The sequence below is a fragment of the Diceros bicornis genome, chromosome 7, assembly GCF_020826845.1.
Source record: "Diceros bicornis minor isolate mBicDic1 chromosome 7, mDicBic1.mat.cur, whole genome shotgun sequence".
NCBI lineage: Eukaryota > Metazoa > Chordata > Mammalia > Perissodactyla > Rhinocerotidae > Diceros > Diceros bicornis.
This window is the reverse complement of record NC_080746.1, coordinates 22,668,773-22,696,572: the sequence shown is the minus strand read 5'-3', so window position 1 is coordinate 22,696,572 and position 27,800 is coordinate 22,668,773. Positions and strand designations below refer to the sequence as shown.

Here is a 27,800-nt window from a genome sequence, read left to right as displayed (position 1 = left end):
GGCTGCCCAGGCCTTGAATCAAAAAATCACTTACTTCCTCTCTTGCACTGGCACAAAAGAAAATTTAGCCTCTTAGATGGTTTTTCCCCTATTCTTCCTCATGACCACGAGACTCTGAAAAGAATTACAGATGACTTTCCTCTTGGCTGAATAGTGAGGTCTTCATCAGTTCAAGCCCAGAATGTTTGAAGACCAACATTCTGCTAGAGATCCCTAGTGGTGCATATTGGGGAACAGGAAAGTGAACTCACTGGGCAGTTTAACACTGATTATTCTATCACCAAACGTGTCCTTGACAGTCACAAAGTGCTTCTGCACATTTGTTTCCATCTTATATTCACAACCCTGCAAAGGGGAAAGGGGATGTAGTATTCCCACTTTATCTGTGTTGGAAACTGAGGGTCAGAAAGGTCAAATAACTTGCCCAAGATCAGGCAAGAACTGAGAACCTCTAAGTCCCGTGGGGAACATTTTGGCCTGAGCCCTGCTGGGAGACACTGCGCCACCTGCTCCTGGGCTTCAGGGAAAGGGTAAGCTTCTTGTCTTCCACTCAATAGGCAGGGGTAGTGCAAAGATCGTAGATTTGGGAACTCCCCCAAAAATGTGTACTTGAACCCTGTCCCTATCCCTCACCAGTTGTGTGAACTTGGGTGAGTTACTTAAGCTCTCTGAACCTCAGTTTCCCCATTTACACAGAGAGGAACAGACTACCCCCCAGCAGGGTTTTTGTAAACATTCAGTGAACCAATGTAGTTGACGTGCCTGGCTCAGTGTCTGATACAAAGGATGTGTCCCAAAAGCACAGTTCCCTCCCTGCTCTTCTGAGCTAGGGGCAAACGTTTGGCCACATGGAAAGGAGACACATTCTCATTCTCAGAGCCATTCTCAGGTTGGAACCACTTGCTCACTTGTGGAGAGGCCTAAGTTCAGCATTACCCTGGGGAGCTGACACCTTGAAGTTTGTGGGCTGTGAGTAAGGGGTACCAGACCTCTGGGCCTGATGCTCAGACTAACCCTGGAGGTGGGTTCAGCATGCTGGAACCTGAGCAGAAGCCCTTGAGGGTCATTGGCAAACATGACTTATGTTCACTTTGGGAAGGAGTGGCACCAGGGGTCGCAGGAGGCTGCTGAACTTCACAGTGGGGACCCCACAAGGTCAGGCAGCCTCCCTGCACCCCCATGGCTCCCCTTAATAGGACTTTTGCTCTCGACTCTCCAAGAACTCATTAAATCTTTCCTTGATGCTATTTTCATTCTCTGGTGTGAACACCAGATAACAAGCTCCATAAAATTGCTCCCAGCAGGAGATTCCTTTTGTTAATCCTGGAATAAATTCTTTCCAACTTCAAGGTTGGTGGCCGCTCTGAGCCCTGCAAATGGGGCAGCTGCCAGCCCGACCATGACTGACTCCAGAGCGTGCTGCCCTGCCAATCTGTGCGGCCCTGACTGACGCGTCTTCATTTACTCAGTCTGCTCGGCTTAGCATTCATTCTTGAGAAAATCCAGCCCTGCCTCTGGCGGCCTTCCCTTAATAGACTGGTCTTGCGATGGCTGCCCCCACCCTGCTGTTTCCTATCAATTTAGCTGCTTTGCAGATTCACTTTCATTCCAGTCTTCTCTTATGATTTTCAACCTCCTACCTTCCATGGAGGCTTAATGAGCTGCTTTTCTTTACTTAGAAAGACCAAGGCCAGAAAAGGGTGGGTCTGAAGAGGATTCAGGAGCCAGGACCACACCTCCTCCACAGCCTCAGCATCCATCCCATCACCCTTTTTGAACCAGATCTGTTCCACCCACTTGGTATCTTGGATCCTGTGATTAAAAGAGAAGCAGAGGCTGCCTGGCTCACAGACCCCTAGGACAGTTTACTGACTTCATGCCACCTGACACTTCCTGATAGCATCATGAATCCAGACCAGGGAGGCCTCAAGCCCAGCTCCAAAGAGTACATTTCAAAAAAGTTCACACATGTGTTGAGCCCCTCTCCCCACCTGCACTGCATATTGCACAATTTCTGCTGAAACCCCCTCTTGAACATCATCAGAAGAACCCACATTCTACGACTAGCACTGAGGACATTATTGGAAAAAATTAAGGGACAGATGCAATGTTCATTCCCAATTAAAACATACGTATTTGACTTCAGGGGTCTAATGTGAATTCTTACCTTGAAGAGGCACAAGAGAACATAGTGATTAGGCATGCAGGCTCTAGAGCCAGGCTCTGGATTCAAATCCTAGCTCTGCCACTTACTTGCTGTGTAACTTTGGGCAAGATGCTTAACCTCTTTGTGCCTCAATTTCCTCACCTATAAAATGGAGACAATAATAGCAATCATCTCATAGGGTTGTTGCAAAGATTAAAAGTGTTGGTAAAGTACACAAAAAGTGCCCAGCACATAGTAGGTCTCCTCTTGGTGGGCTTTTGTACTTTGTGGAAGCTCCATAAGTGTATGCAAGTAGGAGTTTTCAGATGCATGTGAGGTCTCTCCATATCCCGACATTTTGCTACGGTTCTCTCAATGCCCACAAATCATAGATCAGACAGGTACCAAGACCATACAGGGGCTGGCCCCATGGCTTAGTGGTTAAGTGCGCGCGCTCCGCTGCTGGCGGCCCAGGTTCGGATCTCGGGTGCGCACCAATGCACCGCTAGTCAGGCCATGCTGTGGCAGCGTCCCACATAAAGTAGAGGAAGATTGGCACAGATGTTAGCTCAGGGCCAGTCTTCCTTAGCAAAAAGAGGAGGATTGGCATGGATGTTAGCTCGGGGCTGATCTTCCTCACGAAAAAAAAAAAAAAGACTATACAAATGCCACATGCTATCTCTAGGAAAGATGGACCCAATGTCGCCACCCACCCTCCACTCCTGCCAGTTTTGAGAGAATTGCCTCTGAACACCCACACTGAAGAAGTGCGTATTAATGCAACCCTAATTGTCCACCTCCAGCTATGGTGAGGGCCAGCTGCTCTCCCCCGGTGAATGCCCAACACAAATAATTCACATAATACCCTTCACTCTCAGGGCTAGAATATCTTCAGTTTCTGTATGTGCCTTGCAGTTTCTCAAATATTTGATTTGTTTTGTTTAAAATATATTTTAACTATCTAAACCATAATAAAAATGTGTTAGATAGCCAGTTTTGGTACATGGAGACCACCAGCCCATTTACTTAGGATACCAAAATAACTCATTTTTATATAGGTCTCTGAATCAAGTTTTCCCTAGAGAATATCCTGAAACTAAAAGTCAAGCTGTGAAAAACCTATTGCTATCTGCAACTACTTAATTGTCAAAATCAGGATTTCTTGTTCATGCAACTGTTATGGACTGAATGTTTGTGTACCTCCAAAATTCATGTGCTGAAGCCCCAATCCCCAATGTAGTGGTATTTGGAGATGGGGCCTTTAGCAGGTAATTAGGTTTAGATGAGGTCGTGAGAGTGGGGCCTTCATGACGGGATTGATGTCCTTACAAGAAGAGGAAAAGAGACCGGAGCATTCTTTCTCCATCATGTGAGGACACAGTGAAAAGGTGGCCATCTGCAAGCCAGGAAGGGAGGCCTCACTAGAAACCAAAGCGGCTAGACCTTGATCTTGGGACTTTCCGGCCTCCAAGACTGTGAGAAAATAAATGTCTGTTGTTTAAGCCACCTAGTCAATGCTATTTTGTTATGGTAGCCCAAGCTAAGATATATTTTAACCATTTAAATCATAATGAAAATGTGTTATATACTCAATTTTGGTACATGGAGGCCACCAGCCCATTAATTTAGGATACAAAATTAACTCATTTTATGCAGGCCTCTGAATAAAATTTTCCCCCTTTAATTAAAGAGTGTCCTTAGACTTATAGTCAAGCTATGAAAAACCCATTGCTATTAGCAACTACTTAACTGTATACGTCAGGATTTCTTGGTGCTATGCAACCAAAACCAAAATCTGGAAACAAACTGGGTCCTGAAACTGACATAACTCTGCAATTTGGTGCATAGCCCTTGACTTCAACTTCCTATGCTCATAAAAACAACATTCACATTGATTTTACACTAAATGTGTATTGCCAATTTGGAATGATGAAATAAATGTATAATAATAAAATGTTGCTTTTATCTCATACATTTAAGGGTTCCAAATAAAGATTTTAACTTTAACAGAAGTTTGAAACCTTACACTAATGGTTATAATGGTATGCCAGTGCCCCTCCTGCACACCTCTCCTGGAATAATCTCTCCATTATACACTCATATACTCATTACACATGACTGGGACTCTCTCCTGCTTTAACACTTTCAGTGCCTTCTGCCATTTCCCATAAGACAACGTGAGGACCCCTTGGCTTGGCTCCCACATATTCACTTGGCGTCAGACTCTGCTCCAGGTCCTCAATCATAAAACTACTTGCACAAAACTACTTGCTGTTTCCCAGGAAATGTCATGTATGTCATGCTGTTCCCTTGGCCCAAAATGCCCTCATTCTCTCTTCCCCTCCTAGCCACATCCCCTCGCCCCTGCCCCAACTCAGTTCTGACAGTCATCAGTCGAGGCCCAACTCAAGCAGAATCTCCTTTGCCAGCCCCATGCCTGGTCCGTGCTCCTGTCGTACCTCATACCTCGCCCTGTGCTGAAATGATCACTGTACAGCTCCCAGTTCCCCATGTGACTGCGAGCCTCTACTGCAATAGTGAGATATTTATCTCTACGTTCTGGCACACAACAGGTATTCCATAACAACAAGGAAGGTGGGGGGAGGAGAAAGGGGAAGAGGTGAGAAAGGAGGACAGAAGGGAGGGAGGAAGGGATGGTCAGAGGCCAGCAGGAGAGATCCGGAAGGACTGGGTCCTCCCTGGTGACTGTCCTGACAAGGCAGACAGAAAGCTAAACACAGCCTCTCGTGTCGTGCCTGCCCACCTCCTGGAAGCACGGAAGAAGCCCTTCCAGATAAGCTATGTTCTGGACTACCTGTGCAAAGACTCTGCCCCTTGCTCTTTTAAGAGAATAATACCTTAGATCTCATGTCAGTTTCATGACAATAAAACTCGTGAGGCAGTATTACTCCTATTATACAGATGAGGAAACTGAGACCCAGAGACGTAAAGTGATGGGCCAGGGTTAGAACCCAGGATTCCAAGGAGAGCTTCATCTGACCCTTCTAAGGGCCCCTCTTTACCTTCCATTGTGTTTGTGTGTACGTGTGTGAGAGCACGCACACTTTGGCAGGGCCCTGTGGTTGGGGCGGAACCTTAATCTTTTCTATTAAAACATGATTCAATCAAAGCTAGCCATATTGCAAATTTTGCGAGGCAGCGTGTAGTCTTGGGCTTTTTACTCTGCACAAATAGGTTGATGTGGAAACCATACTGCTGAGGTTACAATCAAAACATCATTTGCCTCCGTTGGTTTTCTTAAAACCTTACATGCTGATAGTAGGTGGGAAATTTCTACATTTACCACATCAATTCTTTCTCAGCAACAAGCATCTACCTTTAAATGATTGTAAAGTAATTGTATCAAACTCTTTCAAAATATTCTATATTTGTGCTCTTTCAGCAAACAATAAATATAGCCAGTTTTTAGTGTCTATCTCCAACCAGATCATGAATTCCTGGAAGGCAGTGTTACTTTATTCAGTTCTGGGTGCTCAAGGCTTAGATGGATACCAAGGACACATTCAATAAATGGGATTTGATGGGATAAACATGACAATTGGCAGATTTGCCAATACAGGTTGAAACAATACGCTTTTACCTTTGCCTAGCCCTACCCAATCTCCAAAGCCCTCTCGTTATTTAATTGTACTTGGTCTTCCCATCTACTCTGTGAGTTATGCAGAATATGTATTATTAGTCCCATTATATAGAGGAGAAAATAGAAACTCAGCAAAGTCTAGTGACAGCTGGGCACATTAACAAGCGATAGAGGTCAGATTAGAACTCTGACTTCTGGGCTCCTGGACCAGCACTCTTGTCTCCTCCCCGCCTAGCATCCCCTAAATGTTTCCCACACACGGGGCAATGAATACCTGAGCAACGGGCTCTACATCGGGCTGGAACACCCTGGCTTGCTCTTGTATTTATTCTGCTATTTTAGGAGTGTCTTCTATGGTGATTTAGTTTTATATTAGTCTGCTAGGGGTGCCATAGAGAATACTACAGACTGGGTGGCTTAAAGAACAGAAATCTACTTCTCACAATTCTGGAGGCTGGAAGTCCAAGATCACGGTACCATCAGGGTCAGTTTCTGGTGAGAACTCCCCTCCTGGCTTGCAGATGGCTGCCTTCTCGGGGTGTCCTCACGTGGCCTCTTCTCTGTGCTCACGAGGAAAGAGAGAGTGCTCTGGTGTCTCTTCCTCTTCTTATAAGTACGCCAGTCCTATCAGACTAGGGCCCCACTCTTAAGATCTCATTTACCTTAATTACCTCCCTAAAGGCCTCATCTCCAAATACAGTTACAATGGGGGATAGGGCTTCAACACATGCATTTGGGGGGGACACAATTCAGTCCACAACAAGTTTAATCCAGATCTCTCCAAAATGCATACAGATGTGTATTCCAGCTCCTCTCCCACAGCCTTTCCTTGACCCTACACACCCATTTTTCTAATTAGTTTTGACTCATCTTAAGTTTTCATTGAATTCTGTTCTGTGAATGAGTTCTCGAGTACAATGTATTTGTATACTAGAGTTTTTCTCCATGTTTATCTCAATTAATTTCTGAAAGGCCACGTGAGTGGGAATCATAAGAAATCTCTCTGGGGATTTTTCCACTGAGCATGAGCCCACGGACGGCCAGAGAGGCTGGACTGATGGGAAGTGGAGCTCCGTGAAATGTGGCCAGGGGTGCTTTACAGTCCTGTAGAGGAGTGGAGGGCACAGGAGAGAAAGTCTCCTTCTGTCATCTTACCTCTGTCTCGACTGATGGGCTGGAGTACATTTCAACTCCCATGGAGACCAGACAAGAGAAGCCCTCCCTGCTCTGGGCTGCTCCCTTTATAGGACCCTGTCCCGCAGGGCCAGGACCGGGCTGAAGCAGGATCCAGCCTGCCCTGTGTGGTCCTGAGAGCCACGCCTCCCTTGCCTCACTCTAGTCCTGGCCCTGCTGTCCTGGCCCTTTTTGATCAGACTCTCCCCAAGGGAAGAAGCTCACAGGGCTAAGGTAACGTGCCCACCCAGAGCTCGTATGCCCCTTCTAGACCCTGGAATTCATGTGGCCGTGAGGCTGCACAGGCCTCTTTCCCCGAGAGCAGACCTCACTGGTGTGCACACCCCTAAGCAGGATTGGTGCCCACATGGCTGCCCACAAGGCCCTGTGTGGGAGGGGACGGATCATGGGGTGGGAAGAAAGGTGGCCACGAGCCGGCTTTCCCCATCTTGCCATGCTCCAGGAGAGAATCCAAGGGTTCAACCCTCCTAAATTTGAATCTGGCCCCCTACATCCTTAAGAAGATATACTTGCCATGGCAAGAGGAGAGAACATTTTTAATTTAACAATTTGCTAATTTGATGTGTAATTTTTATATATGTAGACATATGGATGCAGCCTTCCACCCACGTTCCTGCCCCAAACCAAACAAATGTTAAAGTGGGTCTGGGGGAAGCATTCTTGAGAGGGTGACTCAAGATTCAGAAGACCCTGTGGGGTAATGACCACACACACAAACATACACACGAACACACGCACGCACATACACGTGCACACACACAAGCTACTACAGGTCTGTAGTTCTTGTGTATAACCATCGTGACTAATTCTTTCTAGTAATTTATGACCATGCCTGCCAGAGTAAAGTGTTGAGGCAGTGTATGAGTGTGTGGGGGGAGAATTAGCATGGTCACCCCAGAAGATGAGCAGATTTGTGGTGAGGAAGAAGTATAGTACTCTGTATGAGAGTTTCCCTGACATTGTCCATGAAGGGGGCAGCTAAATGTGGTGGGGGGAGGGCCTAAGTGTGGAAACTGGCCAGAATCAGATCTTTCTTCTAAGGGCTAGCAGAGAAATTTTGTAGAGCCTTACCCCACACTCCTTATACTTCTCTTCCCCCAGGCCCTTCAAGTTTCCCATAGAACACGCACACACACACACACACGTATACACACCAATATAGACACAGACACGCACACAAAAACACACACACAGACCCAAACAGATACACACAAATACACATACACACACATTCGTACATACAGACACATACACTCAGACACAGACACACTCAGGCACACAGACACACTCACAATATGGATCATATCACCTCGCAGTGTCACTAGGGGGTCACTCTGAGTCCCTGTCTTTCCTCTCTTCTTCTGCTACCTCCCAGCACCACTTTGGCCCATTACATATACAAAAAGTAGCCCATCTTTTGGTGGCCCCAGGAACAGTACAATATCACCAAGACGTGGGTTTTATAGCCTTGGACATACATGTGGAGGTAACGCTGGGCCCTATTCTAGGTTACTTTCAGCTCAAAGGTTCCAAGTCCCAGGCCAAGCCCTGCCCACCCAGCCCCAGGCCAGGAGAGGCCATGAAAAAGTCATTTCTTTGATTGTACCCATTATCAGGGCCATGAGTGACAGACAAGCCCAGCCTGGGGCCTTTTCTTTTGGAGTCCCCATTGGCAGCACGCCCTGTCGGCCCACTACGGGCCCCTGGGTTTAGAGATTCTCAGATCCAAGCTGCCTGCTAACAGTCCATGCAGGAGGAAGGTAGGAGAGTGGAGGAGACACTCTGGTCCCTGGTGGTTGGAGAATTGACATAAATACACCCCTCCTGGCCTCAGCTTCAGCTCCACCCCAGGATCCTTGCAGAAAGACTGTGCAAGGGTCTGACTTTCTCCAAGTTCCAGTATCGCCCCCACCTGCTCCAGCCCCTCCTTGCCTGGATCTGCTGTACAAACACAGGGTGACTGCCAAGCTGTGCGAAAAGTAAATCTTCCTCACTCTTTTATTCATGCCCTCACCGCTACAGACAGTGCTGAGGAAAAACAAACCCCACAAAATCCCTGCAGCCTCTAGCAGTCTGGAAGTCTCTTCTGTGCTCCTCGCTGATCCCCTCTGGAAGGCAGAGGCCAGGAGAAGAGACCCACCCAGCTCCCATGGGGGCAACAGCTCCCCTTCTCTCCTCCTGAGTGGGCTCAGTGAGCACCCGTCACACGCTGAGCCCTGTGCCAGACCAGTGAGACCTGGGGAAACTGGGGAATTAATATTCATGGAGCAGCACTACATCTGCCTCACCTTCCCAGCCTCCCCTAAAGTGCAGGAGAGCTTCCAGGCCTGGGAGGGCCAAGCAGTGTCCTCAAAAACACTAGGCAAGGTGAGGTACAGCTGCCCTGGCTGCCATCTGAGGAGCCACAATGGAAAAGAGGGGGCAGCCAGGTCCGCTGCAGACTCTGTGGAAGGAAGGACTCTCACTCTCAGGGCCTCAGGGCCAAGGCAGCATTACTGGCGTTGCGGCCTTTGCAAAACAGTCCAGACCTTGAGAATTCCCGGGAACCTTCTCCTCCAACTCTGGCCACCAGGGAAGCCTTCCTTTAAGCCCAATCAGACTGCAGGGGGACTGAGGAGGCCAAGGGGCACTGGATTTTGCAAAGCCCCTTTTATACAGAAGAGAGGCAGTTGACTTAGCATGACCTACTCTCCCGGTGTGCCCAGGACGGAGGGGTTTCCCAAGACACGGGGCTTTCCCAGTTAAAACCGAGACAGTCCTGGACAAACTGGGAAGGCGGGGTCACCCTAACTGAGGGGCCATGGGAAAGGCTCTGCCCCCTCTGAGCCTGGCACATGGCGCAGGACAGAGACGGCTTGGACTCAAGTTGCTGGTTAATAGTTCCACTAGCCGAAAACTTTCCTTACGATTCCGCCTCATGTGTGGTGAAAGGCTGGAGAGCGGAGGTGGTTCTGTGGCCAGTTTAGGAGCTGTCAAGGGAAAGTAGGCAGAAAGAAAGTGTCTGTTGTATTCACAGTAGGGAAGAAATTCCCTCACTGTCTTTAGGAGGCTGGGGCCCATGAGGCCCCACACCGAGCCTGGGGTGTGGGGAAGGAGCACCTGAGAATGGTGCCAGGTCAAGGGCTTAACTTGTCCTTGACCCCTTCGCCAGGGTACACACTGGGCAGGAGGACAAGGGGAAAGATGGCTTTAAAATATTTTGCCTGGTGCTTCATCCTCCCAGGCACCCAGAGGGAGGCCTCGACGAGAGTAGCTGTGAGTGCTATCCTGGTGTGGGCCTGAGACACCAGAGCAAGCTTGTTCCTTTAGATCTGTCCCAGAGAACAGGCTCCCCTCCATGCGTGTGCAAACCGGAAGCTGTGGGGTAGGTGTCACCAGAGGCAATGGAGGTTTGAGTCAAAGCTGGCCTGACAAGGCAGATCCATGAAGACCACCTCACTCCGACCCCTTATTTGACAGGTAGGAGGCCAAATTCCAGGAAGGCTGAGTCACCAGCTCAGGGCAGCACATTCTCTCTCTGGGTCAGAGACCCAGAAGGGACTCTCCACCATCAGATGCCACAGCCAGAGGGTCCTTGGAAGGGAGGAAGCTCAGAAGATAAGCCCAGCCCTGTGAAATCCCCTGCCCTCCTGGAGACCACAAGTTGTTTTGGGAGAGGCACGTTAGCGGGAGATAGGTGCCTTCCGGAGCCGGGACTCCTTTCTTCACTCTGAGTCCCCAGCTTGGTCCACCCCAGTACCAAATCCAGATGAAAACCCTCCAGCAGATTCCCCTGGACAGCTCTGCTCTGGGGCCTCCAAGGGGCTGGAAATCTGCAGAGGGTGACTGCCTGCTCCTCCTCTCCCTTTTCTGGCCTTGGAATGTGTAAGAAAGACCAGCCTCACCCTCAGGAGTAGCAAGCTACTCCTCACTCAGCACTAGAAAGCTCCCTAGAGAGGGAGACATTTAAGGCCCAGTTTAAAGAGCCATTAACGACACTGGGCTCCAAACAACTTAGCAGGAAGCAGAGTCCCAAGGGTGAGGCAAACCCAAAGAGTACATTCTGGTGTGTCTGAGTAGGGAGGTAAGGAGGGATCCAGACCCAGGGTGGGTTCTCTTTTGAGTAGCCAGGAGGGGCCTAAGTGCACCGCCAGGAAAAGGCAGAGGAGAGAGAGAAAAAACAATGGAGAGACTCAGGAAAACCATATCCTGACAGCTACTGTACCAGCTTTTAGCATTTATAGCATTTCCAGTTTTGTCCTATTGTGGGTGAACCCAGCACCTCCAAAAATAAAATGCAGGAAAGAGCCTAAGAAATGTTCCCGAGGAATGGCAGGGCTGCCCCCTTGTTGGCTGCAACCCTTCCAGGAAAAGCAGGACTCCACAGAAGGTCTAACAAGATGAAAGAGCCCGCACTCCACTGAACCCTCCAGACCCCAAAAGCACAGAGAAGGAAGAGATGAGTGCAGGGCTCCGCCCTGGGCACGGCAGCCAGGAGCAACCTTCTTGGGAGGTCCCAGGAGGCTCACAAGCTCTGCCCAGGCAGGTGGGAGGCTGAATCTCCAGGGAGGCAAGCACAGGTTTCCTGCACACAGAAATGCCCTGACTTATTCAACAACAGGCCCTTGGAGCTTCCTGAGCAATTACTGCCTCACCATGCAGCTTCCTGCCTGGCTGGCCACTAATAATTTATTGCAAAAAAAGTCTCATTGCTTCAATAAGGTAGTCGGCTTCTCTACCTCCAAATTCCCTACAAAGCTTAACACAGCTGGGAACTCAGCTTGTCCTCATTAAAATCCTTCTGGACCTGAATCTTCCCAGCCTTCCTTGCCCCCATCTCCACCCCTGCATTCCAGCAGCTGGCCCAGGAGAGCAAAGCCGGCCCAGGGCTCTTTCTCCTCACTTTCCAAAGGGCTGGATTAGCAGGTGCTGACAAAGGAAGGACAGGTGAGAGCCTGTGACTCTGTAGATCTGACTGGTAGCCTGGCAAAGATACCGGGAGCTTCTACAGGTAAACAGGGAATCGCTATTAACAAGTTCTCCAATTAGGGTTCTCTTTATTGTCCTCCTTTAGAAGATACTCATTTGTAACTTTTACGTTAGACCATGAATCTCGTGGAGAACTGGAAATCTGTAAGAAAGATTTCTGGCGGGAGCCACTTAACTTCCTGGGTTTCGGTTATCTCACCTATAAAAAGTAGGGATGGCAATGCATTACTGTAGGCAGGTGACTAACCCAGGTGATCAAGGACCTTCCAATTCCACACTTCTGTGCAATATTGGACCATCTTGTTCATCCACGTGCAAAACAGTGATGTGAATTGGGAGTAAAAAGACCCAGCGTTCACATCCTGGCTCTGGCAATTACTAGCTGGCTGGTCTTGGGGAACTCAATCTTTCTGAACTAATGTTCTTGCCTGTAAAATGGGCACAATAATAATATCTTCACCACATGGCTGTTGTGAGATTTAAATGAGATACCACATGTGAGCAGGGTTGATAAACTGTAAAGTAGTATTCAAATGTTACTGATTATTAACAGGTCATAGCGACTGTGATAAATAAAAACCTCCCTTTAAATAAGCAAATGCTAATGGTTGACACGAGAACACAAAAAAGATCAGAGTTGATAGATTTTCAGGGAATTCCTCCCTGCCCGGGGGGATCGGCGGCCCTGAAACTGCCTCTGGAGGTGGGACCTACCAGAGTTGGGTAGGAAATGCTGACCTCAGGAGGAGGCTGGAGGTCTGGGCTCTAAGAACACAGGGTGAGACTATTTGCCACCTGCCAGGGCCTCTCCACGCCACTTCTGCAATTTGACAGCAAACTCTCAGCAACCTCTTCCTCAGGTAATAAAGCAACAGTGAACTGAGGCCCTTATTTTTTAGTGCACTTCATGTAAAGGGAGCAGACCCTCCAGGAATGAATATTCATTTGTACCACCCCTCAAAAACAAAATGCTGATAAACTCCTGAAAAAGTTGTGTTATTGCTAAACTCTAATTGCATTTCCTTGGGTAAGCACCATAAAAAATTCATTGCAGTTTTTAGAAACAAGATGCCAATTGCATCTTAATTGCTAAAGAGGAGAGAGTGGGGGAGAAGCTTCACCAGGAAAATGCTAACCAGGCATAAACTCAGAAAGTAATCTCCCCAAGCCAGAAGGCCCAGTTCTGAAACAAGAGCTAAAAAGGAGAGATGGGTCTTATGGGGAAGCCAGACCCTCCTTGAGAGAGCGTTGATGTTAGTGGTTCTCAGACCTGCAACATCAGAGCACCTGGGCGGCTGGGGCTCTTTGTTGCAGATCACAACATGTAGATATAACCAATAAATGAGTATCTGCCAAAATTCTAGAGAGATGAGCAGGAGTCAGTGCCAGAGCTTTAAGAAACATGTATGGGAGGAAATTTGTAAGTCTACCCCTAATGTGTGTGTGTGAGAGAGAGAGAGAATGAGAGACAACTGGACCAAGACCACACATCACTTCACTTTAATAACAGAAATCCTGGACCAGTTCACAGAACTGTCGTTTTAAAACCAACACCCTATTCCAACGCCAACCAGAGTGTTTTTACAGTGACCCCTGCCCCAGCAGGGCCAGCCAGAGCCGAGGTGAGAACAGGAAGTATGTAAGACTGACTGGAGAATGGGGAGGATCCTGACTCCATGGGCTTAATCTGGGCTGGCCCAGCCTTGACCCCATCTGCCCAGAAGCCTCCAAGCCGGGGTTCCTCTAGGGAGACACTTCCCCCACCTGAGAGCACAGGGAGAAAGCAGGCCCAGTGTATCCCTGAGCATCCTCCCAAAAGATGCACAAAGGGCCTGGGGAAGAAAGAGGGCAGAAAGGCAGGCTCCCAGCTACTGCCGGCATCCTCTTCCTCTCCAGCTCCTCCCCAGCACCCTTCAGCTCCCCCACCTTCCCGACCCAGCCCCAGCATCTCTCCTCTCAACGAGGCTCTCTGGTGAGATAGAGGGACTGGAAATCAGGGCCCAAGGGGAGAGGCCCTGTGGCCCGGAGGCTGGCCCGTGGGTGGTGACTGTCTCTTGTGCAGTGATAGGAGATCCATGCCTTCTGCATCTCCTCCATCTAGTGGACCTGCCAGAGACCCCAGGAAACATGAAGCTGCCGTGCAGTGAGATGGAGGAAACAACAGGACTTGGGGAGGGAGCCCTGTGCTGGAAAAGAGAGGAGCTGGATCCACAGCGTGGCTCCACCAAGCACTAGCAGAGTAACTTTCATTTTAGTAAATCCCTTAACCATTCAGAACCTTCATTTCCACTTCTATCAAATGGGGCTAAAAATATCTGCTGCTCTAGGTTTTTTGTAAGGTTTGAATGAGACGATGGATGCACATGTCCCCTGTAAACTCTAACTTTTATTATCTACCACCCACCCTGTGCCCAACCTTGCAGAAGGATGCTTTTCACGATCAAGTCTTGCATTTAAAAAGTCCTTCATACAAAAAAACGTGTTTTTATACACATTATCTCACTTGGTCCTCCCACTGAATGGATGAAGTTGAGTGGCTTGCCCAGTGTCACACAAGAATTAATTAGTTGCTGAACGCAAACTGTTAAATGCTGAGCTGTCTCCATAACGCAGAGAATGCAGGCAGGAATGATGGTCATAAATAAACACACAAATAACATGGGGATTGCTCATGTTAAGCCTAGCACTGTGCAGGCCTTATATGAGGTCTTACCTCATTTAATCCTCACAGTAGCATATGAGGTAGCCACGATGGCTATTACCAGGCAACTGAGGTTTACCAAGTTAGGAAATTGCCAAAGGTCACATAGTAAATGGCAGATCTGTGCCAAAATACTCAAGTCTACTCTTTCCTAGTTAATGCTTAAATGGATAGAAATCCAACAGATTCAACATTATAAGCATTACTTCTTCCTCCTCCCACTCTGGGGAACATTCCCTAGCCCCCTCTCAGGGCCCAGGCCTAAGGGGTGAGGTTCATAGTTTCCGAAGGAGGGGTTCTTTACAAACCCCCCCACACTCCTGTGCCCACACTTACCCATGCTGTGTCCTGGATCCAGTCCAGGAACTCGGAGACCTTGGCGTAGACGCCGGGGTGATTGGGCTCTGCGCAGCCATGGCCCCAGCTGACCACCCCCACCAGGCGCCACGTGTCCCCGTCCTCACACACCAGGGGGCCCCCGCTATCCCCCTGAGGAATCCAGGCACAGAGACACAGAGAAACAGGCAGTTAGTCCTTCCTAGCAGAGGGGCACCAGACCTCCCCAGGGAAGGGAACTTCCATTTCAGTCCCCTCCTGCTTCCAGCGTGGATCCAGTCTTGCCTCATCCCTCCTGGAAAGGCCACTCAGACCAGGGGCCAAGCCACAGCAAGCCCCCGTGCCCCCACCCTCCACCAGGGCCCTCTTGCCGCCACACCTGGCATGCATCTGCCCTCCCATCCAGGTAGCCGGCACACAGCATGCGGGGGGTGAGGGCCCCACTGTACACACAAGAGCTGTTGCAGAGCTGGGTGCTGAGCAGGGGCACCACCATGTCCTGCAGTGTGTCCGAGCTGTGGGCTGTGGGAGGCAGATACGGAGATGGAGGAACACAGAGCAGGGCTGCAGGGCACAAAGCAAGGCCCAGGAAGGCACAGAAGCAAGAGGGGAGGTGGTTAGAGACCCCAGAGACACCAAGAGGGAAGCCCGGGGTGGGAAGTGTGGACCCTGGGCAAGGAGGCAGGGATCTGGCAGACCTGGGGGCTGGGAGTGAAGAGGAGTAGAACTCACACATCCATCCCAAATGCAGAGGCCATGGCACTCTTGGCACAAGGGGAGTGGGGGTAAACGGCCTAGGTTTAGGGAAGACTCAGGGGTTGTTCTCTCAGAAATACCCAGGCAGTTGGAGACTGGGGCCCCTGGCCTGGCCAAGTGCGATGGAAAAGGGGGCTGGCACTGCCATGTGCCAGGGGAAGTGGAGTTGCCTCACCTTGGAAGGATGCCTCTCCCACCCCCACGCCCCTTTGCACCCAGGGCCCAGGGAGCTGACTCACTGTGGCTGGGGTCGGTGTGGCCCCAGCCAGACACCCAGCACTGCGAGCCCCTGGGAAAATCCTGCTCCTTGGTCGGCAGGCACACAGCGCCCACGGTGTCTGTAGAGAGGCACGCGGTCCTGGGCCCCACTCAGGCTCAGCTTCCCTTTCCCCAAGCCTGGGCGGAGGACCAGGGCTGGCAGATCCTCCTCATCCCCTTCTCAAACAGTTCTGGTTCTTGTCCTCCCCCAGCCAGGCCTCCTGTTAGGCTGTGTGGGTCACGCACTGTACCACTTTGGGGGTCGCCGTGCACACGGAGGACAATGTGTAGAGTGCAGTGTGCATAGCACCCTCTAGGTTGGATGGTGTACACACTGCACACCCCCCACCCGGGGACTGTGGGAGAATGAAATTGCTTCTGGGTGTTTGTACCTAACTCCTCCTAATGAGGACCCATTTTGGGTTTTCCCCAGGGTTTGGACCCTCTTGGGGCATTGTTTCCCAAAGTGTGTCACACGTCCTACGGGTAGAGCCCAAACATGACCTTAGGTAGTACATAGACTAAATAAACACTGCTTCACTTGGGGAGAAAGTATATCCTGTCAGTTCTCCTTCAGTGCCTCTAACTGCATCAGGGAGGAAGATGCCATCTAGTGCTCCCCTGCACCTCTCTTAATGCCTGCCCGCCTCCGTCTAAACACAGAGAGAGCAGGTCTGCATGCAGCAGTTCTGCAGAGGACGGCACCTAACTAGAAATTGAACACCGTTTGGTTTACATTTGGTGTATTTTGGTGGTTATTCTCTATTTACTGTAAGTAATATGGGTTCTCCAGTTAGGTAGCAATGTAAAGTTTCCCTTTTAAATATATTTAAGTCGATCCAGGAATATTAACTGTTGAACAGTTCAGAGGGTGCCCGTATATGATAACATTTGTGAAAGCTATATAGCAACAACTGTTGTCCAGAAACCCAAGGCTACACGTAGCCGGAGGAAGGAGTGCTGAGTGTGTGTGAGTGTATGCACGAGTGTGCATGACTGTGTTTGTGAGTGTGTATACATGAGTATGTACTGTGTGAGCATGTGTGCATGAGAGTGAGTGTGCATGAATGCGTATGGTGTGAGAGTATTGTGCGTAGGAGGGAGTGTGCATGTGTACTTGTGTGAGCATTGCGTGAGTGTGGGTTGTGGTGAGTGTGTGAGTGCACGTGTGTGTTTCTGTGAGTGTAAGTGTTTGTCGGTGAGTATGCATGTACATGTGCATGTTGAGGAGCTGCCCTTCTAGGTCAGATGCTGTGGAGGAGAAGCCCCAGCCCTGGAGTCAGGGCACCAGACTCAGGAACTATTTCCCGCATGAACTTGAAGAGAGTCACTTCCCTCACTAAACTTCAGTGTCCTTATCTGTACACACCTGCCTCATCTACCTGTCAGAGTTGGTATGAGGATTGAGTGAAAGAATATTCAGGAAAATAAGAGAAGTCTTACTAACTGTAACCTGCCACAAGGTGGCTGGGACCTGGGACCAGCCCGGGGACAGGGGTGGGGCAGCCTGGTAGTAGATGAGCAACTGTGAAGCTCTGCTTGGGACACGAGGCAAATCCCACTTGCAGCCCAGCTGTGAAAAGGGCAGGAATCTTTGTCCTCAAAAGAGCATGTAGAGGACTTGGTGCGACTTGAGGTCCAGGTGATGCCAAAGTTGAGGACCGTCACCAAAGGAACTGAATGTTTTCAGGCTTACATCACTAGGAGGAACTTGTAGAACTCAGCTTGCCTCTCGGCCCTCCCGGTGCTGCTCCTCTCCCACCACGGCCTGCAGCCTGCTCACCCAGGGCCAGCACCTCACCTGAGAAGTTGAGCGGGGTCCGGAGCCTCAGGAGGGCGACGTCGTAGTCGTGATTCTGGGCGCTGTAGAGAGGGTGGGTGATGACCCTTTCCACCACAGACCCCTGGTGAGGCCTGACCATGCTGTGGCTGACCAGCCCTGCGTGGACCCGCCAGCTGGACAGGCGGAAGAGTCTGAAACTGCACACAGGAGCCATGCTGAGCCCGGGGAAGGAAGGGGCAGACGAGGTCAACATAAGTGAGGTGGCGGGTGGAGGAAGCTGGTCACAGAGGCTATTAGTGGGGATCCCCATCACCAGGCTGCAATCTCCCAGAATCCATGTCTCTTAGTACCCCCCAGCAGCTGGCAAGACACTGGGCATGCAGTAGATGCTTAATAAATGCTCAAGTACTGATGGATAGAGAAGTGAGACACTAGTGGTCATCTGCACCCACCACTCCTCTCTCCTGTAAATCACTCCCTCCAAGTTTGACAGTGAACATCAAAGGGCCTTATGTGATATCATAACTCTAACCCAAGTCAGAAAAACTTCCATCAGTCCCGTCTCTCCACTTACTGTGTGTGATCGTGGGGAGGCACTTCCCCACTCCCAGCCTCAGTTTCCCCATTGTAAAATGAGGACTACACTACCTGCCCTGCCAGCCACCGAGAGAAGAGGGCCAAAGAGCTCGCTTACTCATTGTTCATTCCTTCATTGCTCCAACTAGCATTTATTAAGCACCTACTATATTCCAGGACTATTCTAGGCCATGGGGACAAGGCATTGGGAAAACCAACAAAGGGATTCAGTGGGAAACAAGACTGAGAGTCCCTGCTTCCACGGGGCTCCCAGTCTAGAGGAGAAGGAAGACATTAAACAAATAATGACATGGAAATGACTTAATTACCGTGGTGATAAACAGTAAGAAGCACAGAGGGCTGTGAATGTGAAAGCATTTTAAAAACTTAAAAACCGAACAAATATAAAGAACTGATATTCGTATGATTACTGCTGTTCCTGCAGAGCTGTTCCTGGCGCCGAACAGGGAGAATTTCACAAACACCACCTGTACCCACTCGGAGCGGAGATAGGGAAGCAGACAGTTGGACATGGACGTTTTATACAAGACATACCAACGGCCAAACAGAAAAGACGACAGGGCCCCCTCCTCCCCAGCAGCCCGAGACCTGCCTGTGCATGCAGTGTGCAGCTGTCGCCACCCAGTGTGGTGCCAGCACGGAGCCCCCACACGTGTGCCAGGAGCCCAGGGCCACGCTGGCCTGCCACGGCCAGCGCCCAGGAGCCACAGCCTGCCCACTGACTATCCGGGAAGCCAGGGGCCTTGCCCCACACTCTGCAAACAGAGAAGAACCAGTGAGATGGAAAGAAAGAGAAGCAGATGTCAGCACGGTCCTAACTCTCAGGGTGGTCCAGCGTGGACAGCTCTCATCTATTACTCCTGGTCCTAAGTGTGAGGGACGGGAAGGTACAAATGTTGATTACACACCTGCCTGCCCCATCAGGCTGTGAGCTCAGGGACTGCGCTCGCATTATCTATGGAGCCCCAGTACCTAACAAAATGCCTATCCCGTAGGAGGGGTCAAAATGTTGGTGTGTGGATGGATGCATGGAAGGACAGATGAAGAGATGGATAGATGAACGGGAAGACAGAGGAAAGGAACTCCACACACTGTCTCCCATTTGGCCCCCACTTCACCACTTTCCTTAGTTTCCTGAAGCTGCTAACCGGTTAACAGCCAACAGTAATTCCATCTTTGGGGCTCTCTATAAGAAACGGGGAGCGAGTGTCAGAGGTCAAGCCAGGTAGTGTCAGGTAGCAAAGCAAGGAGGTCATCCGCCCAGACCAGTGGCTGGTGGGGGACATGACAGAGCCTTAGACAGGGCTCTGTTTGGGAAGAACTGTGTCTGCAAAAAGGGGCCTGGCAGGCAGATGGGCAAGGGGGCAAGGAACTCCACCCCAGCCCCAGCTGAGCCTCTCTATGGGGCTCTTCCACACTCAGGGCAGCGGGGATACCGCTTCCACCCACCGCCACCTTCCTGGACCCAAGACATGACTCACCAGAGCATTTGAGGGAAACAATCTGGCCAGAAGAGCAGTTGTCCCTGCAAAACAGAGGCACCAGAAAGAAGCTGAGCGGCAGCCCACCCGGGGGCATGGAGGAGGGGGGTAGTTATTGGTTGCCCCCACCCAAGCCCCTAGGTCCCTCCTCATAACAGGTCTCCGGGACAGCAGTGCACACTCTGCCCAGCCGACCCAGGGCACCAGCAGGACTTCCTGGTCCTTGAGGATCAATTTGGGCAGGACCCAATGTTACAAATCAAGTATTTATAGGTAAGGAAGTCCAGCTGTTCCCACTAAGGGCTCCTGTGTATTGGATGGATGAGGGGATAAGCGGGTGAATGAATCAACAGGGCTCTTCGCCCTGTGCTCCTTCCTGGCTTAGTCTATTCTCTATCCCAAGCCCTTTGCCCGGAACCTGAAGATTCATATCCTTGCTCTCCTCTTCCCCTCCTCTTTCTTAGCATAAACCTCAATTCCTTTTGGACCAAAGCCCTCTTCTCTTTCTTTACTCACCTCTTGCCCCCAGAAGTCCAGTGTCTGGATTCTCCTAGTTTCTTCTAGTTTCTCAAACCCACAGCCCTCCCAGCTCTCCTGGCAGAGTCAGCCCCATCCCTATTTCCCATTGCCCATTCGGGTATCTAAGACAGGGAAGCATTCCGAGCCTCCCCTTCTGTAGCCACGTTCCCATGAGGGCCCCTCACTGGACAGGAGCTGGATAGGAGGGGCTTGAGAGAACGGTTCAGACAGGAATAGTGGTGCAAGGAAGAGAGGGCTTTAGAGTGGTGATGGGATGCCTGGCCAGCCAGCTCAGTAGGCTGCTGGAAAGCTTGAGGAAACCCAGGCAAGGCAAAGACCCTCTCTGCTAGTACCCTCCCCCATGATTTGGGGAAGGGCCTGCTCCATCTCAGATCCCTCGTCTCTGGAGGGTCTCCAGGCCCCACGCAGTTTTTAGCCAGAACAAGTCAACCATCTCTCTCCTGAGATACCAGAATTATCTAAATAAAGTGTGGCAGGGCTGAGACAGTGCTTAGTTTAGAGACAGGAGCCTGGTTTCAAGACTTGGTTTGACCACTTATTAGTTCTGTGACCTTGGACAAGCCCCTTTACCTCATTGAGCCTCAGTTTCCCCACCTGTAAAATGGGAATAAGAGTGCCATTTCAAATCCTGTGACAATAAGAACCAATCCTGCAGTTGCAGTTCTTGTGAGGGGCAAATAAGAGGACATATGTGAAACTTTGCTGGGCAGGGCTCATGCGAACCAAGTATGTAATTTCTGATTGGGAAATGTTCTTCTCTGTCCTCCTGTCTTACACCTCCAAGATTTTTGCTGGACAGTTCACCAGGAAGTAAGGGACCCCACTCAACCTCCTCGGAAGCCCTACCTTGGCTGCCACACCTCCTCCAGGAGGCCTCCCAGGCTAGGAGAGAGCTGAGCAAACTTCTGGGAGCTGTTGAGCTTGATGTCAGACAGGTTCACTCCCTTGTGGTGAGTGAGTCTTGGCAGAAGAAGGGCATAGAACAGGAGGAAATTGGCTTTAAGTGGCAGCGTGAGAGATGGTGGTTAATTATAACTGGACTGTGCATGAGATATTACACCAGTAGTGACTGAGCTGGACTTTGACAATGACCTCTTCTGGGATTTATATTTGTTAAAAAGCTGGGATGAGAGAGGAGAGAAACAGGCTGGGGAGGCATCGTGCCCAGAGGCCAGGAGATGGCCAAAATGATTTCTTGCCATTTCCCGAGTACTTTGATGGTAACAGGCAGACAGAGGTCTCCAACTCCCCTTCTCCCACCCACAGCCCTCCACCTTCCCCAGGCCCCAGCTCTGGCCCCAGTTACCTGAGGTGCCCAAGGCTGCGGCAGATCCGCACCCCCAGGGCAGAGCTCCAGCCCTCGTGGCAGACCAGGAGCCAGTCTGGCGGGGCCCTCACCTGTACTTCCAGCAAGTAGCACTCGGCGTTTATTCTGAAAGATACTGAAACCACATCCTACCTGCTGTGGGGTGGTGGGGCGGGGTGGGCAGGGGAACTGAACCTGGCCACTGTGGGACTTGAAGAGGCCTTAATGATAGCAGCTGGGTCACCCAATGTCAGGATCCCTGTTCCCCAGGGTGTCAGGCCAGTTCTGAAAACAAAATAAGTCCTATTCGTGCAGCATTTCAGTTTTGTGTTTTAACCAAGTGCTTTTAAACGGGCTCCATCACTCCCTGTCACGGCAGCCCTGTGGGCTGAGGATTACCACCCTCCCCATTCTGCAGAGGGAATACTAAGGCACGGACGTTAAGTGACTTGTCCAAGATCACAGAATCCACAGTAATGAATCCAGGACTAAGTCCAGGGCCTCTGATCTCAAATCTTGTGACAATACTAGTGATGGTTACCATTTATTGAGCGTCTGCTTTTTCCAGGCTCTGTGCTAAGCACTTCTGTACCTCAGCTCACATTATCCTTACAGCTTTATGCAGTAAATATTTCTATTTCCATTTCATAGAGAAGGAAATGGAAACTCAAAGTAATGTGCCCCGAGTCCCACACCTAAGGTGGGCCCCAAGCTTATGCTCATCTGTAACTGATTCTAACCCCAGCCTTGGCAGCATCATATCTTCTCATCCTCGACTGTTACCTGGAGGGGAGAGGACAATGTGAGGGGAAGGGGGAGATAACGTGGAGTGATGTTCCCAGTCCTCTGGGTGGCCACTGGGCAAAGACCCCTGCTGCTCACACGCTGGCTCCCCACACACACCTGTCTCCTCTTCCTCCGTGCTGCAGCTCACTCTGCCCCAAACGGCAAGTCGCCTGGGCTCCTGGCCCTGCCCCAGCTAGAGATCAAGACAGTCCCCAGGGAATGCTGAAAGCCCTAAATCAGAGGTCAGCCCTGCAAGACTGGACTGTGTCACCACCCTTACACCAGAGGAGGAGACACAGATAGATGGCAGTGTCATGGCCCTTCGTTTGGGTCTTCTTGCCCCCTGGCAGAAGCAGGGATCCCAGAGCTGAGAAGGATCCCTGGGCTGGGAAGGAGTCTCATAGTCTTGGGGGTGTGGCCCACCTGTTTTGGGAAGCGAGGGGAGGAGGGCTTCCTCGCTGCCGCTGGCCTCTGAGCAGTTCAAAGTCATCTCCTCATCCTGCAAGTTCCCGGGAACAGGCTGAGAGGCAGCTGGCCACAGATACAGCACTTCAGGGGACAAGGGCAAGGAGAGGGTCACAGAGAAGAGGCTGGGGAAGGGAGGGATTCCCATAGGAGGCGGCCAAGGGGCAGAACAAGACACCTGTGGCAGAGGGAGATGAAAGCAGCCACCTGGGGACTCCTCATCAACCACCCTGCCTTAGGCTGGTCCCCACCGAACACACAGAGGAGTGGCATAGCTCTCTCGTTCTCTGTCTCTCTGTCTCTCTCTGTCTCTGTCTCTGTCTCTGTCTCTCTCTCTCTCTCTTTCTGACTGGGAAAGATTTCTAGAAAAAGTTTGACTGGGTCCTCCCTGGATATCTATTAAAGGACCTTACGCTTCTCACTATAAGACTAAAATGTTCTTCTTCCTATGTGGAGCCTAAATCCCTCCTACTGCAATTTCATACCTTCTCCTCATGTTGTCTACTCAGAGTGGATGAGAAAAAAGCTCATCCCATCTGCCTTTAACACCTGCTCAGCACCTGTTCCTCCCTTCCAGCATCCCCCAGATCCCATTCTTTGTCCCTCCCCAGACCACTGAAGTCCCAGCACTGACCTAGAAGCCATGAGCCGACACTGGCACCAGCCAGCAGCCCGAGGGCTCCCAGCACCACACAGGCACGGCGCCTGGAGTACCAGAGTCCTGCCGGAGAGACTGTGGGGGAGGGCAGAGGAGTGTCTAGGTGCCCTGCTCCTGCCTGCCAGCCTCACCCCACCAAGGGGCACCACCAAGGGGCCAGGCAGCCAGTGAGCTGCAGCAGGAGTTGGCACCACTGTGCCTGCCTAGCTCCCCCTGCTCCATCTCGGTGGGGGGCAGGGCCCTGATCTCTGAAGCCCAAAGAGCCCATTCAATCCCCAAAATGGGAAACAGAGCAAAAGTAGGTCTGGTATAAATAGTGAGGCAGCCTCTCGCCATCCATAATTTGGGGCTGACCCAAGGAAGGTCTGAGGGAGAAGATAATCTGGGGGATGTAGGAAGATTATCCCTTCACTGCCGCCACCCTGTCATTCCCCTATGGCCCAGTCTGGCCTACTGGGTTGCTGCTGGGCCTCGGGCCTCTGTAGTGGGTCTCCCGGTTCTGCTCTGAAGATCCCGGGTCCTGGGGCCTTCTCTGCATACTGAGCCTCCGTGGGAGCTTGGCCATCCAGCATCAGGCTCTGGGGAAATAGTTGTCAGTCACTCAGGATTCCCACACCAAGGAGAGAGGCCACAGCCCACCACAAATCCCCACTCTCTAACCTCGGCCGTGCCCTCACTGCTGCTTGCAAGCCTTTCTTCATCTTGGGGACTCCCTGTGTATTCCCATAGATTCCCCTCCAGGCCCTCTCTGCTCTCCTAGAGCCCCTAACCCCACCCACCTTACTCTCACACAGCCAGTAAGTGCCAGAACAGAGCCTTGAATCCAGACTGGGCCGGCTCCAAAGCCCACGCTCTTCACCACCCCCTCACCTTGCTCCCACGAGCTATGAAGGCATCCGCTGAATCCCTCAATATCCCTCCTCAGGCCTCAAGATCCCACCCTCCTCCATTCCCTCCTATCTGGAGGAAGACGTGCCCCTCCGCAGTACACCGTCCATTCATTCAGTATTATTTAGCCCAAGTGGACAGGCCACAATGGGGGATATGGTATGGAGTTCAAGATAAATCAACATGGACCTCCACCACTACTACCTCAAAGAATTTGCAGTTAAGTCCTAAAGACAAGCCATGTAAACAAAGCAATACATGTTAAGTGACAGAAGAAAAGTTCAGTTAACTTTTCTTTCTACCATTGGCATTCAGAAGAAGCAGAGCTTACTTCACACTGGGGAGATCAAGGAAGACCTCGTAGAAGAGGTAGCCTCTGAGACAGGCCCTCATGGATGAATAGGGTTTGAACTGACGTATATGGGCGTTGGGTAGTCCAGGCAAAAAGGATTGAATTTGCCCAGGCAAAAGCATGGGGGTAAGAAAGCATAGAACAGAGAAAGTGACACATTTGCCTGAAGTTCATGTGCCATAAAGAAGAATAATGGAAAATAAGATCTTGGGAAAAACCCTGGACTAGCAGTTCAAAGCTAGGTCTACAGCCTGCTATGTGAACCTGACCACTCACCATTTCTCCAAAATTCGATTTTCTCATTTATAAAATAAGAGTGATAACCCCTTCTTCCGAACGAGTAATCTCCCCCCTCTAGTTCCTGTCTCCCTCCGTTCATTCTCCACGCCAGAGCAATTTTTCTGAAATGCGAATATGAGCAACTTAACCTCATCTTTAAAATACTCAACGAATCTTTGTAGCCTTCAGGAAAAATCCAAAGCTCCATGGCATGGCTCACAAAATCCTCTAGGATCTTGGCCCTTCCTCACCTCTCCATCCTTCTCTGCCAGCACTGACCCCTCCACAGAGGAACTCAGGGACATACTGACACACTTGCCAGTCCTCAGTGCCTTTATGCACCCTCACACCATGGAGACTCTGCACCTGTAGTCCCTTCCCCCACATAGCAGACCCTTCAAGACTCAGCTTAGATGTCGCTTCTCCATGAAGCTTTCTTCAACCCATAGAGCACTTATTGTGGCCCTATATTATGTTCATTTATTTCTCTCTGTCCTTTCTCACTGGTCTAGGCATCAGGGCCTAGCTCAAGGCCTAGCACAGAGTGGGAATTCAATTAATGCACATTGAGTAAAAGAATGGAAGGAAGGTAGGAATGAAAGAAGGAAGGCAGGCAGGCTAAATAAGACTATGTGATTGAAAGGGTTCTATAAAGTACAATGCAAATATTAGGTATAATAATAATATTAATAAGAAATATGTATAAGCTATGAATTCTTTCTTCAAGGAATTTATTATCCAGTAGAGTAGATAAGACGCCTTAAAGTTGAAGTGACTCTCATCCCTCCTGCAGACCACCTTTCCCTGTCAACACATAGAGTTGTACCCAAAGATCATAAAAACCTGAAACACTGATTCTAAAACATTGTTGGCTTAGATGGGATTTTCATGCATCATGTGGAATGTTCTTTTCACAGTAAAACCCTCCTCATCCTGCCTTTGTGCCCCATTGAACTGGCTTTCCAGACTCTCTGGCTGGGAGAAGGAAGGCCTTTGTCAGACTCGCCCTAGTCAGTTGCCTCTAAATCACCCTGAAAATCACTCCACTAGACGTGTGAGCACCCATGCTGGTTCAGCTCACAAATGAGGCAGCAGCCCAACCTTCACTATATACCACTCCTACTTCCCATCTCCTACACCAATCCCAGCCTGGGATCTGTAGGGCTGGACCTCCCACCACCAGCAGGCCTTGCTTCTCCATAAGAAACAGGGGTCATGGCTTGCACCAAACCATACACACTTCTTCTTGTGCCTAGAAATGAGGCTCATAGGGCAGAGGCAGTGAGACTGAAGAACAGCAGGCTCGAGAGAGCCAGTCAAGCACCCATAAGAAGGCAGAGAAGTGGCAACAGGGGTGAGGTCTGGGTTTCTTCACTGGGGATATGGTTTCTCTTGAGCTGATGTGCCTCTGAGCAGAGAGGCAGAGCTCAGTCTTGAGAGAATTCCGGGACATGCCCAGCCTTTCCTCCTGTCTCAGTATCAAGGGAGCCTGGCTTTAGGTTCAGCCTCTGGACAAATTGGCCTCACCTCAGGTGCTGCCCCATCTCAAAACCTGTCCAAGCTCATGGGGTAGCCTAGAAAAATGGTTTTTAATGGCATAGGGTCTTTTGGCCCTCCTTTTGAGTAAGAGTTCAATGTAATAACGATTTGTTAAGCACTGCCCTGTGCAAAGCATATGGGGGACAAGAGAGGAAAATAAAAGATAATCCATGGGTTAAAAACCAAGAGGTTGGTCACACAGGGCCCCCTCTAGGACCTAGCCCCTGCACCAGAGCTGCCAGAGGAGACTCTTTCCACCAGCCTAGAATTCCAAGGGCAGGGGGGAGAGACAGAAGCTAGATCGGAGATGGCACAGACATGTAGCCTTACCATATGGGACAGTGGCACCGATGTAAAGCCTCAGGGTCCGCCAGCCAGGGTTCTGCTCCTGTTCCTGGATCAGCACTGATTAAATAGCCCAGCCAGCTTGGCTGTAGGGTGAGCTCTCCCTAGTTCACACATGGTCCCTCCCCTCATCCCCCTCCACACACACACAGGCGCGCGCGCGCGCACACACACACACACACACACACACACACACACACGCCAGAGAGACAATGAACTCTGCTCAGAAACCATGAATAGACCCCTTGTTGCAGGAAAGGGGGCCAAGGGCTGGGCTGGGCTGGGCAGCCTCAGCCCCTCCCATCTGCTAACGGGAAGCTTAGAAACAGAGAAAAAGGTTATGAGGAGGAGGGGAGGCCAGCTACTGTTGCTTAGCAACCAGGTCTCTTGTGCCAAAAAGTGTGCCCCATGCATGCTAGCACGATTCCCCATTCCTGCTGACAGGGCTGTATTGGAGACACCTATATTAGCATTTGTTGAAATGTTCTGAGCCCGCTGGATTACATCGCACCTCTGTGTGTGTTGGCTTTCCCAGCAGTCTGGGGCTGTCACCATGTTGGAATTGGGATGATGGTGAGAGATCTTTGTCGTCTCTCTCCTCAGGGCTGCACCTGTCACCCTAGTGCCAGGGAAATGGGGCCTCTCCACCAGGCTGCCCTGGGGACCGGTTACTACAGGAGCCTTCAATGCTATGTTGCTTCAAAGCACAAGGTGGCCTAGCTGAGCCCAGGATGGGCTGAACACACCTGGGAGCCACTAAAGACCTCTTTAGTCAAGGAGGCAGAACAGGCCCCAGGGAAGGGAAAGGCTGGTGGGGCCTC

The 27,800-nt window shown here is 50.6% G+C and overlaps 1 protein-coding gene across 1 annotated transcript; it reads right to left on the bottom strand.

Moving 5' to 3' along the window:
* Positions 1–213: 213 nt before the first annotated feature.
* Positions 214–27,032, bottom strand: TMPRSS5 (transmembrane serine protease 5). Its single transcript, XM_058544743.1, has 13 exons — positions 26,965–27,032; positions 24,031–24,154; positions 23,553–23,651; positions 22,877–23,002; positions 21,668–21,803; positions 21,208–21,321; positions 19,822–19,865; positions 18,933–19,095; positions 17,762–17,940; positions 15,942–16,040; positions 15,326–15,468; positions 14,947–15,099; positions 214–345 (listed from the first exon to the last, which is right to left on the bottom strand). Exons 1-13 carry the CDS (start codon positions 26,965–26,967, stop codon positions 214–216), a joined length of 1,515 nt encoding a protein of 504 aa, XP_058400726.1. The 5' UTR covers positions 26,968–27,032.
* Positions 27,033–27,800: the final 768 nt, after the last annotated feature.